Here is a 21,055-nt window from a genome sequence, read left to right on the forward strand (position 1 = left end):
CCCTTTAGGCAACATACTGAAAATGAAATTTGAGTATAGATGGAACACAATTTTATATTCAAATAATATTGATTACATGAATACATGAAAATCAATTTCCAAATCGAAAAATATTGTTTGTCAGCACAAAGAACTCAGGAAGTTTTCACCGTACTTGTGTTTTATTATCATTATTATTTTCAATATTATTACTGTATCTTTTATCATCCTATATGTAATATGATAATAATAATAATAATATACTAATGATAATATAATAATAATAATTATTATTATTATGATTATGATTATTTCTATTATTATTATTTTCATTATTATAACATTAAAGTGATAGTTATTATCATCTACAAAATATCAAAATAATAATTATTATAATTATTATGAAGAAAAATTAACTTCTTTCAACTCCACTGCACACATCTTCATGGTCTAGTTAGGGTCCCTGCTGTGCTAATTGCCCTCTAATCAGTTGCTATTACATAATCGCTGATAAGCAGCAGATAAGATGGGAGTTGTATATTGGATTTGGGGGGGGGACACTTATATAGTAGTGAATCTAGGCCTTTATGGCCATGCAAGGATGTTCTTAACATGAAGTATAACATACATTAACAATAAAGGACTAAAAGCAAATTACAAGAAAGGCAACTCAAATTATTTACACATGATTTTCTTTTCAATAACATGTCATACCTAATATTTTGTTTTATTTTTCTTTAATATATTTTGTTTACATAGCATTTTCCCTATAAGATATGATAAACAAAAATATTTATGGCATTTGCATCTGTCACATATGGCTTTCGAATTTGTCCAATCAAATTGCCTGTCACTATGGCAACAAGATCACATGATCACCACCCTGCTAATCAGATTACAGTGGGTGTCAACCTGTGACACTAATACTTATCTCCCATTGGTCAATTTTGCCCAAGGGTAACTATGATATGGCTTTGATCATTTTCTGATTATTTGATACTTGATAGAAGAAGAATGAAAACAATACATGTTTTTCAGAAAAGGTCAATCAATTATGAAATAATGGCTTTTCATTTAAATTCTATGACTTCAAAAAAAGTTGCTTAAGATCAAAGTGACTTGGAAAAAGTTGTGATTTACACCTGAGAGTTGGCTCACAGGAAGTGGCATTTGGAGAATGGATAGGGCAGGGACAGGAAGTACTTCAATGGTGAGTGTTACTTAATTAATAATAAATATTACATAAAATTACTTAGTTTAATTTACTTAAAAAATGCACTATTTTTTTTGTTCAAATTAATAATGTGAGTCCAGAATAAAGTTTTATATGAAATATCTAAAGCACTGAATGAACTTTCAGACAGCATTCTTCAAAAATAGAAAACTTATTTCTTCAACATGTTTAATATTTTTCTTGAAATAAAAATCTTGTATATTCTCAAATGTTTCTAAAAGGAAAATAATTGTCTCCTACATTCTTAACTTATATAAATGTATTATGATTTCGGTGTATATATATTGTTTAAATTGCATGTTATAATTATTTTACAATAATAATTTATACACATTTACTTATGATTCGACTTTGGGGTACTTCTGCATGTTCATATGTACAAGGTAGAATTTCAGTACATCATGACTTATAAAAGCATGAGAATAACTAAGAACATTCAGCTGAAAAATGTACAAGGTTTTGTTGGGGTTTTATTTTTGCTACATTTTTTGAAAATTCTAGACCTCAAATTTAAAGGGGTGGGAACATGAAACTTTTGATGATAATTTTGCTTACTAAAACATCTAACATGTTCTCACAGCCCTGGCCACATATGGTTTAACTATTTCGGTTGAAGAAAATTTATTGATCCTTTATTTGTGGGACAGTTACCCGTGTTTAAAAAGGTCCGTTAATTTCGAGCACTTTTCATGACAAAATTAGGATCTTTTTTTCATGAGTTCTGCTTATATCTAATTTTAAGAAAATTGGAAACGTTGCTTTTAATAATTAACACAAACATTTCCGTTTATTTGTGGTTTGATTTATTTTTCTGTATGTTGCATCCAATCCAGATTTTATTCTTTATTTCATGGATAAATGTTGCAATAAAAATCATAGGTCACCGGTATTGAAAAAGAGTTATCTGCACTTGAAAACGTCATTTTTGGGGGAAATGCCGTTTTCAAGGGCAGATAGCTCTTTTTCGATACGGGTGACCTATGATTTTTATTGCATTTTTTTGTTTCTTAGATAATTGTCCTTCAATATCCAAAGTTTGAAGAAATTCTGTTATTGGGAAAATTTTCGCACCAAATTCTAGCATACGTCCTTAAAATAGAAATGCATTTAATTACAGAGAAAACAATATATTTCAGAAGGTAGTAATAGGGATTTTGTTCAAGGGGATTTGATATACACTTGTAACCCATTGCAATTCGTTTCAAATAATGCAGAAATTTACATTCTTTTGGCATTTTTACCAATAATATATCTAACTTTTTCATTGTCATATAAACATTCAATACAAAACTCGGTGGAAACAAACATGCTGTAAAAATTTAACACAAAATATGGGATTTAATATAAATTTTTTATTTTGTTCAATTTTATAATTATGGCTGTAAGAAAATTTTCATGGACTTGAAACAATTCGCAAGCCTGCATGTTCATTTCATCAGTATATTTTACCAGGATCAGTATAAATCAGGCGTGTATAAACTTAGATACTTTTTTTACAAAAATATAAAAAGAGAAATGGGGTGGTGGGCGCAAGTGTCCAGATCCCCTTTAAAAATACACATGTTTTGCTACATATGGCATCTATCTATGTTTATATTTATGAAAGCTGTTTTTGGAAACCCTGTAAGGTGAACTGATTACATAATATTGACAAAGCCACTAAGCAAAAGCTGTCCTAAGGCTATTGACTGGTGCAGAATGTTAATAACATTTACCTGCTATTAGTAATTAGCACTTATTGTAGTGTGCACCTTTGAAGTGCATTTCATCAATAGGTTATATTATGCAACACTAATCTGCAGGAATTTAGCAGCTTTTTATAGTCATTCATGTTTATGTACATAAGCTCCCATACCTAAAGAGTTCTACTATGACTTAATATTAAAAACACTCAAACTTGTAGATCATGATGTAATACCCCTTACCCTGCTAAATTTCTATAATGAACTTATCCATCTTTCAGTTTGGACAGTACCATAAACTGTTGAAAGGGGTGCATTCCAAAAATATACTGACTGAATGGCGGACATTGTACATCTGTGCAGTGCAGGTCATGATCAGACTGTACAGATGTGCAGGCTGATCATGATCTGCACTAGTCGCCAAGGCAGAATCAATCATGTTCAGCATGATAACGGATAATATATTTTTTCTTGTGATAAAAAATGTGTAGTCAGAGAAATATATGTAATTTGCCATAAATAGAAAATGTTAAAATCAGGGGTACCCTGGCCTAATAATGATCTTTTTTTCCTGAATAATAAAGTTTGCTAGTCTATATAAACATAAGTTTTGTGCAATACTTTCAAGTTCATTACAGAAGACTGTCTAATTTCAAGCAAATTTACAGTAAATTGTCTTTACCAGCACTTTAGTAAATATATACATGTCAGATTATATCATGCATGTAACAACAGTCTAGATGCATTGTAGATCCTTCATCTACCAAAATGTGCCTTCTTTGAAAACAATTCAACTGATCTTAGGGAAATATCATCTAAGAAGAAATTATCATTTCATTTATAAAGCATCCATTTCTATTTCTTGCTTAGAAAAAAATTCATTCTGACATACGAATGCAAGAGATCTTAGAATACATTTATCTTTCTTTCTAACTTTATACTTCAAAGATGCTAATTTAAATGTACACAATAAACAAATGAAAAGGATGTATTTTTCTACAAAAGTCTAGAAATTTTAGTTTTCTTATTATATTTAGCTTATCAGTATATGCCATATTACTACAACAAGAGTAAGAATAGAAATTATCAATACAAAATCAGACATAAGAAAAAATCTTCTTTTTTTTATGTTTCAGGGGAGACAAAAACCCGCTGGAGAGGAAGAGTTACTGGACCTGGATATATCATATACTGGTTGCCTGGATCGTCTTGTGTGCTGGGAAGGACATCCACCTGCACCAAAATGATGCCAGGTGATCATTATATGTTTCATCAACCCCACATTCACTGGATAACATTCATACATCTTGTATGAAATCAGGAAAACACAAATGTACCAGGTCAAAATATGTACACACTCATTATAAAAAGAGACAAGCAATTCATCCTTTGTTTTGACAATTTATTCAAAACCTTATTTATTATTAAGTTCACTACTGGGAAAATAAGCTTCTAGGTATTTTTTTTAAATATGAGTTAAATATCCATTGAAAAAATCTGATTTAATTGGGGTTGTTCCTTTTAAAAATGCTCATCAAAATCTCATTTCTAAGAAATTTTCTTTTGCAAATCACTGAATTTGAAAGATACATTTATATAATGGAGTCATATTGAAAAATTATCACTCTTTTTGTAAAATTCTTTGACTCTTTTCTAAGATTATTTTGATCTGAAATCAATATTTTTTAACTGAAAACTTGTCCAAAATTTGTCATTAAATGCAAAATTGTACCAAAAAGAACAATATCATTTCAATATTTAAAACAGTACTTTTAAAAATTAATTTTTTTCTAAGCAAATACTAGCACTATTTTCTAGAAATCATTCTTCTTTTTTGACATGTTATAACAATACACAAGCACAATGACACTTTGTGGCATTTTGTCTTTGACACTTTCAGTGTTTATTCTATGCCAAGAAATTTTAATTGAGACATCATATTTGACATTCCTCTGTCATGTTTATTGTTTTGACAACATGTAATATTTTGATTGACAGGTATGCAAATTAGGCTTGATAATAATCTGAAATTTTTATGATTAGATCATTAGACAAAAACATCTGCATGCCTGAAGGTGGTAATTTTATTTCTTTATATATTTATTTCATTTTTTTGGAAGATGAAATTGATTGTAAATTATATTTTGAGAAATCTTCCAGCTATTAGAGAACATGAATTTGAAATACTAACTTGATTTTTTAGTTCTAATGAGATAAGCATATATTAAAATACAAATGCACAATATTTATCTATTTATAATGTACATATATATTTTTGTTTTAACTGTCAGTTTATTTATTATTTATTCATTATTTCATATATAATTTAAAAATGGAATTCAATTTAATAACTTTAAAAATTAAATTAAATTAAATTAAATTAAATTAAATTAAATTAAATTAAATTAAATTGTTACTGATTTTTATTGCTTGTTATATCTTTATTTAAAAGTGTAAATGAGTTAATAATAAAAAAATATGCCATTTAAAATGAAGATGGTAGATAAATAAATATAATACATTTGAATTTTAGAATCTGCTTATTTTTTCTAAAGGGACAAATATTTGCAGGCAAAACTTAGATGGGCTTAGTTTTGTATCCTGTCATTAAATCTAGTGCAGGTAGAAATATTTCTTGCACCAATTTAATGCCAGGTGTACAATTCTAACACTGATCAGCAGAGGGAAAAAAATGGACACAGATCAGGGACACGGAAAAATAGGAATATACAGATAACCTTCCCTCGTATTTTTAATGTGCTCGCATGGTAACTGAGCAAGCACTTATAAATGCTGGGGGGAGGTAACTGATGTTACTTTTAGAGGAGTTGTAACCATCTTACTGATGCAAGAAAAGGGAGATAACTGATCAAACTGCTACAGGATACGGAAATACCTAAATAATGCAAGGAAAGGGAGGTAACTTATCAAAGTGCTACAGGATATGGAAATACCTAAGTGATGCAAGGAAAGGGAGATAACTGATCAGGCTGCATCAGGATATGGAACCACCTCAATGATGATATGAGACTTTGCTTTAATATCCACAGCAAGATTAACCTATAGGACTGATGTGTATGAAGCGGATAGATGAACATGCGGCAAGTCGACAATGTAACAACAGGAATATTTTACTATAGACTTAATAATTTATAAAGCTGAAGATATGTCCTTGTATTTCCAATGTGCTTGCCTGACTAGCGCTGCTAGCACTTAGAAATGCTAGGGGCACACCTTTATGCTGTCACTAACCTTGACAAAACAGAATGATGGAGAAATCCAACATCCAACTTTTATACTAATCTACAGTTCCCCTGTATTTTCAAGTGCAAGTGTGAAATGATAACTAGCACTTCAAAATGCTGGGGGGATATATAGATTTTTTTCTATGATGATTTTATAAAAGAATACAATCAAGGTGGCTATCATGTTTGTACAGCTGTTCAATTTGTCAAATGTTTGATGTGACAAGTATTTTTGAGAAGTTTTACATGATGGCAACTAAAATGAGGAATAGAACCAGTGAAATAGGAAACTTTTGTAAGAAATTAAAGAAGTTAAATTTAGACAATGACAGCACAGTGAGTGGTTGTTGTTTCTCTCAGTATTCAAAAGTGCCAGTGATAACTGACAACTAGCACTTATGTATGCTGGGGGAAAATGTATACCAATTCAGCATATCATACATATGAAGAAAGTGGATTGAAATGAAAACTTTTTTATCAAAGGCTATAATTGTGTTTGTCATCTCCTGGTATTCACAAGTGCAGGTGTATAAACTTGACTAGCACTTATGTATGCTGGGGGAGGTACAAACACCTCACGTCAAAAGAAGACATAGTATGGACAAGGAGTTGTTAAAAGAAGACATTGCACATAGCAGACTCTGAAGTATGTAAGCTAATCTCATTTACTGCGACAAGGATCACACTTGGAACTTTGCACAACAACCTACATAGAAATCACAATACTCTGGATACAGACACCTCTGTTGGTCTAGGTCTCCTCGTATTTCCGAGTGCATGTATTCACAATAGACAAGCACTTGTAAATGCTGGGGGGACTTTTCAACATGAAACATCTTAACCCTTAGCCTGCTGCAGGCGAATTTAACAGCCTTTGCAAACAGCTTGGAACCAGATCAGACGCCGATTAAATCGGCGTCTGATCAGGTTCCAAGCTGTTTGCTACTCTGACAATATTTCTTCCAGTTTTGGAGCAAATTGAATGAACTTTACAATTTTAGCAGACGACATTTCCAGCAGACGACAATTTATCTAGCATCCTAAAGGTTAAGGAATGGAACATCAAAACGGATGTTTGTACAGTTGCCAGGGATGTTATGTTCCAGATCAAATGGTTTGAAAGACACATTTTTGTGAAATTCAAATGAGGTTTTCAAGGAGGCAAGGGTTCTCCCTACTATGTCTTCAAGAAAGTTCCTGCAGTTTCCTGGTATTTCTAAGTGCATGTGTCCTGATTTAACAAGCACTTACGAATGCTGGGGGAGTGACAAGGGAAAATATCTGCTTAATAGATCATTAGTATCTACTATCTAGAAGTCATCTACTAAACTCGACAAGACCAGCTTAATATGGAAAAATTGTGAAGATCAAAAACTCATGCATTGAAATTCACTAGGTAAAAACAGACTTATTCTTCTTTCTCCTAGTATTTTCAAGTGCAAGTCTCTTATTGTTCACTAGCACTTATGAATGCTGGGGGAAATAGGGAATATCACCAGCTCCAAGTTTTACCATTTAATCATGATTTTAAACAGAGATTTTGATGGAAACTTGAATATTGATGGAGACCAATCAACTGGAGACAGCAACATTTCTGAAGACAAAAATATTGATGGAGACAGTAATATGAATGTACACAGCAATATGAACAAAGATGGAAAAGTATTTTTCCTGTGTCATCTCCTGGTATTCATAAGTGCAGGTGTATAAATTCTAACTAGCACTTATGTATGCCGGGGGAAGGAACAGGATTCAAACAACAAAATATGGACACACAAGAAATTACAACCATAACTGCAATGACATTTACATCTGACAAACTCCCAATGTTTTCCTAGTATTTTCAAGTGCAAGCGTTACATCTTGGCTAGCACTTATGAATGCTGGGTGAGTTAATGGGATAGATCAACTATTTGCCACAGGTTCCAATTTATATTTTTGAACACAAGTGTTATTCTGCTAAACATCAATCACCAGATGACAGACCTGCATAATAACACAATGAATTACAGAAAGCATTTTTTCAAAGGCACATACTGTATTTTTGTTCCAGGTATGAACATAAAACTTAGTATCATTGCTTCATTTCTAATACTCCAACAAATTATAAAAGGATTAGATGTTCATTAAAAGCTCCCTTCCAAGGTCTGTTTTTGTGTTACTATTCAAATATATTATGAGCTTTTTTCTGTCAGCATAAATTTGAAAATCTTTCTTTTTGGAAATACGAAAATCAAGAACAGGCCTTTAACATTACCTGTAAGGATTTTTTGCATTGCCAGTGGTCTGTCGTGTAATGGAGTCCTTGAAGATTTGTCGTCTATAGATTTTTTCCTCTACAGTACCACAAGTAATGAGGCGATATATAACCACATTCTTGTCCTGTCCTATACGAAATACTCTGTCTACAGCCTGAGCATCTGTGGCCGGGTTCCAGCTCGGATCAACTATCAGATACAGAAATAAAAGTTTATATAAAACCCATGCTTTCTTAAAAAATATAACACGTAAATCTCAAAAAAAAAAGATTTTCTCAAGACAAAATTAGACTGAATACGCAAATAATAAAAAAAATTTCAAAGGAAATTGATGACACATTAGGATTAGTTTAAAACTATCTGGCTAGTGCACAACCCCATAGGGCGAATGCACAAGCAATGCCCAAGGGATTCTGCAGATGTTTTTACATGAAACTAATGCATGTTATCACTATTTTGCATAAAACACTAACACTCAAACATGGTTGGGTGAGATCTACAAATAAATTGAGAAATATTATCTGGATTTAAATTGATATAAATAGAGAAAATATTTTCTTTAAATGCTATTTGTCTATTATCTTCAAGAAATTAAATTGCTATGTAGAAAACACACTTAATAATACGAAACATCAATACAGGTGCATATCAAGCGAATAAGCATTAATTACAGGTAAATGATATTTCAGTGAAATGACAGATTAAAATATTTCATGTCTCGGGCCATACAGCTCTGGTTAAAACTGTTTAGGGAACCCAAAAGTGCACATCAAAAAAAGTTCACCAATAGCACCCTCTCACAAGAATTTCCTTGTTTGCAAAGTTTTTTCGTCATACAGTTGTGCATATCCAAGCTCATCAAACAGAAGTTTTATGGAAGACTGTAGAGAAAGTTCTCTCAACTTTAGTAACTATACTTGAGATAGTTTCCTTAAATTCTGTGCTTTGACATGGAAATGTGAATATTGATGTAAAAACTTGTGATTCAAATTCATGATCTCAGGATAAGAAGTTTGACACTTTTCTGTTGCACCAGAGTGCTTTTCACTTGCACCAGAGTGCCTCCTAATATATGGTTTACTTACAAATAACCACTCTATCAGCTGCTGTCAGTGTCAGACCCACACCTCCTACCTGCAATATATGCAAAATGGCTGTACGAGGTGGCAGAAAATTAAGTTCCTGGACTGCTGATTTCAGTGTATGAAAAACTTTGGCATGTTAAATTAATATCATCTGAATAACTAGCATACCTTATCTCTTTTGTATTGAAATAGTAAATTCCAAATAGTTACTTTGGCAACATCGCTAAAGGATCACAGAGTACATCATTTGAGCCGCGCCATGGGAAAACCAACATAGTGGCTTTGCGACCAGCATGGATCCAGACCAGCCTGCGCATCCGCACAGTCTGGTCTGGATCCATGTTTTTTGCTAACTATTTCTCTGATTGCAATAGGCTTTGAAAGCGAACAGCATGGATCCTGACCAGACTGCGCGGATGCGCAGGCTGGTCTGGATCCATGCTGTTCGCAAAGCCAATATGTTGGTTTTCTCGTGGCGCGACTCATTTATTTTTGCCATTTAATCATGGTAGTTGTTATTTTCTTCATCTGATGTAAACTCTGCTAAATATTTCATATATGTTGACCTCTAACCAAAATTTTGACATCATGCATAGAACAAGATGCTGTGTTTTCAAAACGTATAATCATGTTCTCTGGTTTAAGACCGAAGATGTTGTTTTTTGAGGTTTCATGGTGAAGATCATATGTACGTCAAGGTAATCTATATATAGGTCACTTTGTAGGTCTTGCCACAAGGTTTGTTGGGCGTGAATATGGCTCATTAATGTGGAGTGTAGGACCAAAATGTTGTTTATTAAGGTTTTAAGTTTAAATGTATTCTTTTTTTTTTAGGTCCAGGTCATCCATATAAGGTCAGTTTGTAGGTCTTGCCACAAAGTTTAATGTGTGTAAGGAATTACTTAATTGGTTCATTTATGGAGGCTGTAGGACCATAAAATGTTGTTTTATAAGAGGTTTTAATTTTGAAGGTGAAGGTCATATGTGGGCAAGACCATCTATATATAGGTAATTTTGTAGGTCTTGCCACAAGGATTTTTGAGTGCAAGTTTGAACTAAATCGGTCCATTAATGTGGGCTGTAGGTGAAACCTTGAAATGGTTTGTACAGACAAACTAACGGACGGAAAGTTCAATTGCCCAGGAACAATAAAACAGTTAAGTATTAAGCAATGAAACTTAGCAAGAACTTATTCAAAACATGCCGCCAGTGTAACAGCATTATGTTCTGTCCATGCCATGGGCCTATGGAACTTGTTATTTTTCTTAGACCGGATTTAATATAGCACCAAGACATTATAATATTTTCTGCTCTGTTTTGATGTGTATGTGAAACAGTCCAAGTCTTAAATTTCATAACTTGTTTGACAACTCTAGCAGAGAATCTGCCTATACGAATTTTCTTATTCATCATTTACTCCCAGATACTGAAACACACAGATTTTTACTTAGCCTGAACCAGACAGTAATTTGAGAAGTACATGTTATACACATATGAATTAGTCAAGTTTCGAAAGCAGTATTCATATTAAGTAATTTGGAATGTTCTGCTATTCTTTAAAGATAAGAGATGCATACAATAGGATAAACAGTTGAAATAGTACAAACCTGTGTTGTGAGGAGGAATACACTGTACGAGGGATCAGTCTGAAACTTCTGTATTCTCTGTTCCCTCTCGTATACTTGTGCTATAGTTCCATCAAGCCGCATCACCTTGTGACCCTACATAGTAACATATACTGTCTAAAAGACATCATTTCATGCCAGTATGTATTAAAATCTTCTCTTCCCTTATAATACATTTTTGCTAATGACTTGGCAAAAAAAGAAACCTCCCTTTTCTCTTTCCTTTATGAATATCAAGATTAATGGGTGACATTAAGTACAGCAGTTGTAAATCATGGCTTACGTATGGCACGGCTTGGCCTTAAGGACTTCCCTATAGCAAGAGCAAGAGCAAGGTAAAAGGGGAGTGTGGGCAAGTAAAAAATCATACAATGTACTCAGTTTCTGCCTAAAATGTGTTGGTTAGTCCCTTAAATATGTAACATCTATATTACCACAATACCCACTTTCACGTCTGTCTTACCCTGTTAGTAATGACTTTTTGCATTATATCTAACATTTTCCTGGACTGTGAGAACACAAGGCATCTGTGTGACTCCACCTTCAATCTGTCAAGAAGTTCCACTAGAAACAGAAGTTTTCCCGACTCGTTGATGAGGATGTTGTCTGCTACATGTTGGATACGAGTGACAGCTGAAAGATTTCCTTCCTCAGTTTCCAAGATTTCATCATCCAAACTGAAAACAAAAATATACAGTGGATTACATGTTAACCCTTATCATGCTGTACACTATTGATTCTGCCTTTTCGACCAGTGTAGATCATGATCAGACTGTAACACTGTGACCTTGATCTTTGACCTACTGACCTCAAAGTCGTACTTGACCTGTAATTTATGATGTTAAACCTCTGTACCAAAATTTATGATCCTAGGCCCAAGCGTTTTCAAGTGTACTAAAAATTATTTAAATCTGTCAAGCGTTTCTTTTGTCTGAAAACCATGAAAACCAACGTACCGACCGACCGCCTGAATGTGGTAAATTCATTCATATTATTAACACTGTATATCATTCTTCAATACTGATTTCGCCCTACAATTTTAAGGAATCAGAATTGTTTAATTTACTTGGATTATCTCCTACAATATCTATATAGGTATAATAGGTAATTTATCTATATGGGGACAGCTTTCATACAAATTTTCATAATACTTTTTTCCTTTTTTTCCTTTTTTTTTTTGAAAGTATAAAATGTGTTTCATATTAGTACACTCAATATCATTTTTAGCAAACAATTTATTCAATTGTTTTATTTGTGAAATTTCTATTTTTGACACTGAAAAATAACTTGATGGTTTTCGTCCTAAACCTAAACCCTCATATATATCATTACTCCTTAATTTTTTTTCCTTACGGTTTCTAATTTGTTGCACAAGCAGCCAAATAACATTGTCTCCTGTTTGAAAATTATCATTGATTTGCTTCATTAACTCTTTGATATCTATATCCTATCTACCTCTCTCTTTTGCACTCGTCTCTTTTGGTACTTATTGAGATACATGTAAATTCGGACAAGGGATAAGGACAAGGGCAACTGTAAGTGCCCAACGCCCACTGCAAAAATGGGGTCACATGAAATTCTCAATAATATGTGCATGGATACCAAGTTCCATTGGAATTGGATTTTTAGTAATGAGTAGATTCAGATTTAAACTTTATTCTTTAAGAACAGAGTAACATTTATCATTCAAAATTTGCAATTTTATAACTGTTGTACAATTTTTATTTATTTTTTTTAAACAAAATTGAGTACAGACATTCTGGTTTAAAAAGAGTCCATTTTATGCTATGTACTACCTATGGTATAACAACAAATGCATCTCTGCCCACTACTGAAAATGTTTACATTCTTTTTTTTACATTTTGTAAAGAGCTGTCATAACACAAAGGTGAAGTGAACCTTGATTGACTCTTTTGTTTCATAATACTATCTTTAACTTCTTTTGTGTAAATTTAAACCGTTCTGTTTCATACAGTGGCTATGCATACAATAACTTTAATACATGAATGAGTCTCAGAAATATTCACAATGGGATGTTCTGGCTCTGTGAGTAAACTATATTCTTATTGTATTAGACTTTCATCAAGAAACCATCAAAATACTGTTTTATAATCATACTGTCCTAAATTTTGAGTAGATATGATATTTTTCTTGTGTAAAATGTCTCCATTTCTGGCCTTTATAGTATATTAAACTACATTACTACAATCAGTATTGTATAAAAAGCAACTGTCAACCATTTGAAACAAATTTCACTTTGGTTTCCATGAAAAAAAATCTGTTTTTATTTTATTCATTTTTTTTTCTCAACTTTTCATACATTTAATTTTCATTTCCTCTTCCTATTGCTATTCTTTTTTTTTTTTTTTTGGTTAAATCTTGTAAAAAGAAAAAAACACTGGCCTTAACGAGATTATTCTTTCTTTTTTTTAAACTGTCTTAGTTTATACTAATTTGTTTTAGCTTGATCTGCTTGACTCTGTCGCATGTGGCCAGTAACCAGTAGAAAAGTCAGCAAAAAGCACTATAAAGGTCACTCAATCTAGTATGTGATGAAAAAACAAGATGCTATTGTCCATATGAACTGCTATTAACAAAGTCCTAAATAAAGTCAAGACTGAAGACAGGACTTCAATGCTATCTTTAAGGTAACAAATGTTTGTGCTTCTTCTTTCTTGGCCTATTTACATATCTAAAACAGAGTTACAAAGTTCCAAGGTTATAGCTCTTACAGTATTAAACAAAAGCTGAGCTAAGCACAAAATTCTAAGCACAAAATTTTAACAAGAAATACATTTTTTCAAAGGGCCATAATACAAATGTAGTTACATTATGCCAGCGAGAGTTACAGCTCTCCTTACTCCTACATACCAGGTAAAAGTTTTCAAGAAAAGCTATAAATAGGTACATAACAAGAGCTGTCAGAGCAGACATCAAACTTGACAAGTTTGATACTTAACAGTGACACAGGCATATCTGAGGCAACTACGGCTATCACTGGAGTGATTACAGAGATAGAGCTAGTAAATATATATCAAAATTTTAATTTCATATTCTACATTCTACATAAAAAGGGGCACAAATCATGAAACATTAATAAATAGTTGTCACCCTTCTGTCATCTGATGTGGGTGATGATGAGTAACAAGAGCTAACTACCTAAAGTTTGTAACAAATAGATATAGCAGTAACAAAGATAAAATGAAAACTTTCACTGAAATTTTAAGTATAAACAAGCAAATTCGGTGAATTGGAATCCCCCGCTGAAAGAGTCAGAGTTGAGGAACAGCAAAAAAATATATCCAGCAAAAAGTTAAGAATGTTACCAAGAAGCAAATAATTTCATTAGTCAAAATCAAATTAAAAGAAAATGAATGGTTTGTTTGGGTGGGGCTGGGGGGGGGGTGGGGTGAGGATACAACAGTTTACATGTTGATTATAAATATTGATAGAAAATGAAAAATGAAAAAAAAAAAAAAAAAAAAAAAAATTGGGGGGGGGGGGGGGGGGGGGGGACCAGGTGTAGGTACCTAACATCACATGTTTATAATAAATGTTCATGGAAAAGAATGAAAGAAGTTTAATGAAATTCTTCCAATTGGTTGGTTTGTTATGTACAGATCTGTGGATTTTTAAACAATTAAAGGGCAATAACTATATGGAAAATTGACCAATCGAAAAAAAACTTGAAGGGCATCGTCGCAGTATCTTGGTTCATGTCTGTTTCAAGTTTGATGAAATTCTACCTGCTAGTTACTGAGAAATGGCTGCAGACAGACATTTTTCATTATATCAAGGGCAATAACTCTGACGGAAATTGACCTATCAAAAAAAAAAAACTTGACGGGCATCAGCACAGTATCTTGGTTCATGTCTATTTCAAATTTGATGAAATTCTACCTGTTAGTTACTGAGAAATATCTGCAGACAGACATTTTTCATTAAATCAAGGGCAATAACTCTGAGGGAAATTGACCAATAAAAAAAAAAACTTCACGGCCATAATCGCAGTATGTTGGTTCATGTTTATTTCAAGTTTCATGAAATTCTACCAAGTAGTTACTGAGAAATGGCTGCGGACGGACGGACTGACTGACGGACTGACAACGCCATTTCAATACCCCCCTCCCGATTTCATCGACGGGGGATAAGAATACAACGTACCTTATGGTATATGATACAGTGAATGTGTATTTTAGTCTGAATCAAATCTACTTAGTAATTACAGATGTAGAGTGGAGCTGCATCAAAACTTAACATGAAATTTTCACCTTGTTGCGTTTAATGTTGCAGCAATGCTTTTATAGGCCATATGGCAACTTTCCTGCTTTTGATGGTGTGGAAAATCCCAAGTGCTCCTCTAGATAATAGTGCAGGTACATGAGTAGATCCGTCGACATTTTAAAGGGCAAAGAAAGCCTGATAAGTTATTTCATATGAAAGCCATCCTCGAACCTTTCATAACGCTGAAAGAATTTTTAAAATCGGACCACTATTGACAAAGATGATGGCAACTTGAAATTTAAGAAAATGGCTGGTCATGGAGGCTGCCATTTTAGTGTGTTTATGATGTCATTTACACACTGCTGATTTTTTTATAAGCAAATACCTTTTAAATAGATTAATTTCATATATTTCTTGAGTGTAAGATGTTAACCATGGTAATTTCTTTCATAATAACTGGAACAAGAGCTGTCTCCATAGGATGACATATGCCCCCGATGGCACTTTGATTGAGTATTTATGGCCGATGTTAGAGTTTAGGACCTTTGAGCTACGGACCTGGGTCTTGCGCATGACACGTCGTCTTACTGTGGTACACATTCATGCCAAGTTATTTGAAAATCCATCCATGGATGACAAAGATATGGACCGGACACGCCCATCAATGCACTATCCTTTAACGTCTAAGTGTGACCTTGACCTTTGAGCTACGGACCTGAGTCTTGCGCGCGACACGTCGTCTTACTGTGGTACATATTCATGCCAAGTTATTTGAAAATCCATCCATGGTTGACAAAGATATGGACCGGACACGCCCATCAATGCACTATCCTTTAAAGTCTAAGTGTGACCTTGACCTTTGAGCTACGGACCTGGGTCTTGCGCGCGACACGTCGTCTTACTGTGGTACACATTCATGCCAAGTTATTTGAAAATCCCTCCATCGATGACAAAGATATGGACCGGACACGCCCATCAATGCACTATCCTTTAATGTCTAAGTGTGACCTTGACCTTTGAGCTACGGACCTGGGTCTTGCGCACGACACGTCGTCTTACTGTGGTACACATTCATGCCAAGTTATTTGAAAATCCATCCATCGATGACAAAGATATGGACCGGACACGCCCATCAATGCACTATCCTTTAATGTCTAAGTGTGACCTTGACCTTTGAGCTACGGACCTGGGTCTTGCGTGCGACACGTCGTCTTACTGTGGTACACATTCATGCCAAGTTATTTGAAAATCCATCCATCGATGACAAAGATATGGACCGGACACAAAAATTGCGGACAGACTGACAGACCGACAGACGGACAGACGGTTCAAAAACTATATGCCTCCCTTCGGGGGCATAAAAAGTAGAGAAATTATTTTACAGAAATAAGTAAATATAGTTCAAATACGTATCTAAAGTTTTAATAAATCGGCCGTGTTGTTCTTTCTTGCCATGGAAACAAAATGGCCGCCATTGTGATCAAATACCGAAATGCTCATAACTTTCTCATTTTTAAGCCGATTTTGAAAATTCTTTCACTCCTTTAAATGATTTAAGAAATCCTAAAAGATGAAATTAACTTCAGCAAGGCATTGCCAGCTGACTGGCTACCACGCATCAAAGAATACAACTACCGAAGTGAGGTTTCAAACCCACAGCAATGAAGGGCAGGTGATTTAAAGTTGACAACCTTAACAACTCGGCCACAGAGTCCCCTGAAATGCTAAATAAAAGTGGAACAAAACGAAATATTGATATTGAATAATTATAAGAAAAAAAAAACACCAAACTACATGTACTGTAGTTCATATCTTTTTCAAAATGAAACAAGAGCTGTCACTAATGGTGACAAATGCCCCGCAGCGCCTTGAACTTTGACCTGGTGACCCCAAAGTCAATAGGGGTCATGTACTCAAAAAGTACTATTAGCATGTGAAGTTTGAAGTCCTGGGTGCAGTGGTTCGCCAGTAAAATGCCTTCATGCAAAAAGTTAACGTTGCAAAGTTAACATTGTGATGAACTAACGGACGGACAGTTGAAAACTAATATACCTCCCTTCGGGGGCATAAAAATGAAATTCGCCTAGTCATTGTGATGATTAATGTCTTCCGAAAGAGACCTTTGAAAGTTGCAATAATATTGACAAGAAATCAAACTATGCTGATACAAGTATGAAACATTTTTTCATCATAGTATTCTCCAGGTTTTACCTCTAAGCAACTACTATGTTGAAAATTCCAATAATAAGTACATGACAGTGAGGGTCCTTTGCTCATGATGGAACTTCTATTTTACGTCTGAAGCAATCCATTAAATAATAACAGAGGTACTCTAGTATGCTGAAAGTGCATCGGAACTCAGTGCTGTTATATTTTCTGGTCCTTTGGGATTATGGAGTAATTCAATATTTTTGCAACAGAATTCTGCATAAGCTATTGCTAGGGGGTGTGCAGGGTGTTGTATTAGCCATTACCTATCAATCAAACAGTCTGTTATTATTGTCCTTGGTTGCATTCTGTGCTTCAAAAGGATCTTCATATATTAAATGTTTTTAGTCAAGATGTGGACTCAGATGCCAGCTTGTGTAGGACAGCTCTCCATATGCTTTGTACAGTTGAGCTAAAAATTACTTATCAAGAATTCAAAACATTAACAAGAACACTTTCTGCTCCAATATTTTCAGTCTGCAGTCAAAAAAGACAAAGATACCCAACTTGCCCAACTGCACCAGAGTACAGCTCTACAGTGTGAAATAAAACCTCACTATTTTGTTTTGGAGATTGGCTTTGGAAAAGGACAAGGTCTAGAGGAAGCACTGAAGCATCTCCAAGGTAATCTATGCAACTTCCTCTTAAACACTTGACTTGAATATAGTTATCGGTTTATCGAAACTGATTATATACAGTGGCTATTGCTCGAACTTAACAGGACTAGCAAAATTTGTTCAAGTTATCGCTTGTTTGAGTCATAGAAAATTATACATAATGGGGATTTTGCAGGGACCTGGTGATGAGTTCGAGCAAAGAGTGGCGTTTGAGTAAACGAAGTTCCAACTGTGTGCCTGGGTAAGAACAGTCTTCAGAATCAGGTATTCTGAATTCAAGAAGGCATAGCAATCACACTGGCCCCTGACTATGGGGCAATCTCCCAATGAACATTACAGAAGCCAAAACACTAAAAATATTTTTTATAAGTCTTTTTTTCCGCAACCTGATTTGAGTATTCTTGTCTGTTTACATCTAAATCTGTAGGTCTTGTTTGGATTTATGACATTCATTTTCAGTTACAATTTTATTTTCTGCTGAAAAGCTCTTAAAATGTACATACAAGAAAATGTGGTCTAACAATAATCATCTAACAAATATACACTTAACATTATACAGGTGAATTCATGTGTCATATCTTCAGGCCTGGGATTCCGTTTTAAATGACAAGCCTGAAAACATAAATTTTAAAACCTGCAATATCAATTTTCAATAGAGTTACATAACGAAATTCTGGCAGTCAAAGGCTTGAAATTGGGGCCACTCCTGAAAAATCCTAGGCCAGTAGCTTACAGCTGCACAGTAAACATAGGTGCATAGCGTGTGCTATATTATCTAACTCCTAATCCTTGACTACAAACTAGGTAATATTCGACTGCAAACTCTGAAAGTTCAGCTCCCAAACTGGGAAGACTCCCTAGAAAACACTATTAGGTATGTCTATTTCCCTATAACAAGATTTATTTTTAAAAAAATAATGAAAAATAGATGGATCTAAAACTTAACTCATTACAGGTGGATCTGGAAGAGTAATTGGTACAGAAACATCACAGAAATTACTGGATGAAGTGACTAAAAAGCTAAAAGACGATATTGCTACTGGAACTCTTGAACTTGACCTTTGTTTACCGGAAACATTAACCTACATAAATAGTATGTTTGACTGTGTATACAACGTGAACGGATTCTTCTACTGGGAAGATATCAACACCACAGTGCAGGAAATCTATCGCATTCTACGAGCAGGATGCCTTTTTCTTACATGTGTTCACAAAAAAAAAAACGAACTGACGTTAAAAGAACAGCAAGAACTGAAGAATCCAGATTTTACTATACAACAGTACGCTGATATGTTAAAGGAACATGGTTTTGTGAAAATCAAAATCCAAGAGCACAGAAATGCTCATTCAGGATTTAAATATCAAACTGTGCAAGCTTTTGCTAGAAGGAGAAAGTAATTAATTATCAAAAAGAAAGTAAAGCCAATTTTTTATCTAAAATCATAACCACAGTGACCATGTTAAAATGAAAACAGATACAAATACCAGGAAAACAGCACTAATAATTATTAGCACTAAACAGATATTCAAAAGAGATAAACATGTTTTTCCTTCACAAAATAGATCCAAGATGTATGCGTACTAATTCACTTAGCAGAAACTAGATTTTTGTCCCTCGGGCACTGTTGCCTCCTGTCACTGTATGGTCATATAGTACTGCCTGACAAAGGCTGTGGGACAGTGGATAGGGGGAGGGAAATGATTAACATAAACAAGCAAATTCGATGAATTGGTATTCCTTGCCGAAAGGGCTTGTGGTGAGGAATGGCAAAAAAATATTATTATTATACCAGATTTATATAGCGCCCTTTTCATGATAAACACGTTCAAAGGCGCTTTACAGCAACTGCAGCCACACAGGGCGCGAAATCATCCTCTACTAGTACAGACACAGAGCGATCTGACCAGAGGGACAGAGTGAGACAAAGCCCCCACAGGGAGATCAGAAATCAGATACAGGCTTGTCCGGCTAACTTAGCCTAGCTCGTTGCGAATAGACAACCTGGTTCTTTAACGTGCCCAGTGTATAGCACTGATACACGCAAGGATTGCCTGGGTTCCTGACCAGTACACCTCTAGCTGGGTGGGAAACACTGAAAAGCGTTTCGGAAAATTCCCGAGTAGCTGCCGGGGAACGAACCCCGACCTCAGGATTGGAAGGCCAGTGTGCAAACCACTGAGCTATCCGTCCACCCATAATATCCGGCAAAAAGTTAAGGATGTTATTATTCTAGGACTCAATTGATAAATACAGTCGAACTTCGATGGCTCGAACTCGAGGGTCCCGTGGAAATTAGTTCGAGTTTTCCGTTGTTCGAGCCATCCAGATGGCGGCCATTTTGAATTTGGGAATTCGAGGGCATGATGTGTTACAAACCTCACATCGTAATATATTGTCATATTGTTCCTAAATGTGTGTATGATACGATGATAAATAAAAAACGAACGCTGAAATATGCTTTATTTATTTTCAAACATGACATAGATACAAAAAAACAAACAGATAAACCACTAATATAATTATAAGAATTTGGTGAAGACAGCATCAAATAGAAAGACATGAATAGCAAACCTTTATGAATCATAGTCCAGTACAAATATTATCAAATATATTGCTTTCAAGTAGCCGACATAGCTATTCCACCGTTTCCGGGTCCTTTACTAAATTGTTCAGCCATGCTAAAGCATTATGGAAGTTGACATCGGATCTCCCGTTTTAATGCAGAAAAATAAAAACAGACATTGCTCAATTATTTTAAATAATTTTATTCGTATAAATCAAAGCCCTTTAAAGCATTGCAGTAACGAAAGTCACTTTGTTTAATTTGTTTGTCGTATACCGACGCTAATTACATAAGCGTGTGAAAATTACGCACGCGCCGTTTAAAGGGGAAGCTT

General features: G+C 34.3%; 2 protein-coding genes across 2 annotated transcripts in view; one reads left to right on the forward strand and one right to left on the reverse strand.

Moving 5' to 3' along the window:
* The window catches only part of LOC123534093 (DNA excision repair protein ERCC-6-like), a 95,865-nt gene that overhangs the window by 30,378 nt on the left and 44,432 nt on the right, over positions 1–21,055 (reverse strand). Inside the window, exons 12-15 of the mRNA XM_053520529.1 lie at positions 11,572–11,785; positions 11,091–11,204; positions 9,484–9,532; positions 8,398–8,587 (exon numbers count right to left, since the gene is read on the reverse strand). Of these exons, the coding sequence (XP_053376504.1) occupies positions 8,398–8,587; positions 9,484–9,532; positions 11,091–11,204; positions 11,572–11,785 (567 nt within the window). The remainder of the gene's footprint in view (positions 1–8,397; positions 8,588–9,483; positions 9,533–11,090; positions 11,205–11,571; positions 11,786–21,055) is intronic.
* Positions 13,026–20,657, forward strand: LOC123534095 (uncharacterized). The gene is made up of 3 exons (XM_045316148.2): positions 13,026–13,154; positions 18,017–18,164; positions 19,113–20,657. Exons 1-3 carry the CDS (start codon positions 13,137–13,139, stop codon positions 19,553–19,555), a joined length of 609 nt encoding a protein of 202 aa, XP_045172083.2. The 5' UTR covers positions 13,026–13,136; the 3' UTR covers positions 19,556–20,657.

This window comes from Mercenaria mercenaria, chromosome 12 (assembly GCF_021730395.1).
Source record: "Mercenaria mercenaria strain notata chromosome 12, MADL_Memer_1, whole genome shotgun sequence".
NCBI classification, from domain to species: Eukaryota; Metazoa; Mollusca; class Bivalvia; order Venerida; family Veneridae; genus Mercenaria; species Mercenaria mercenaria.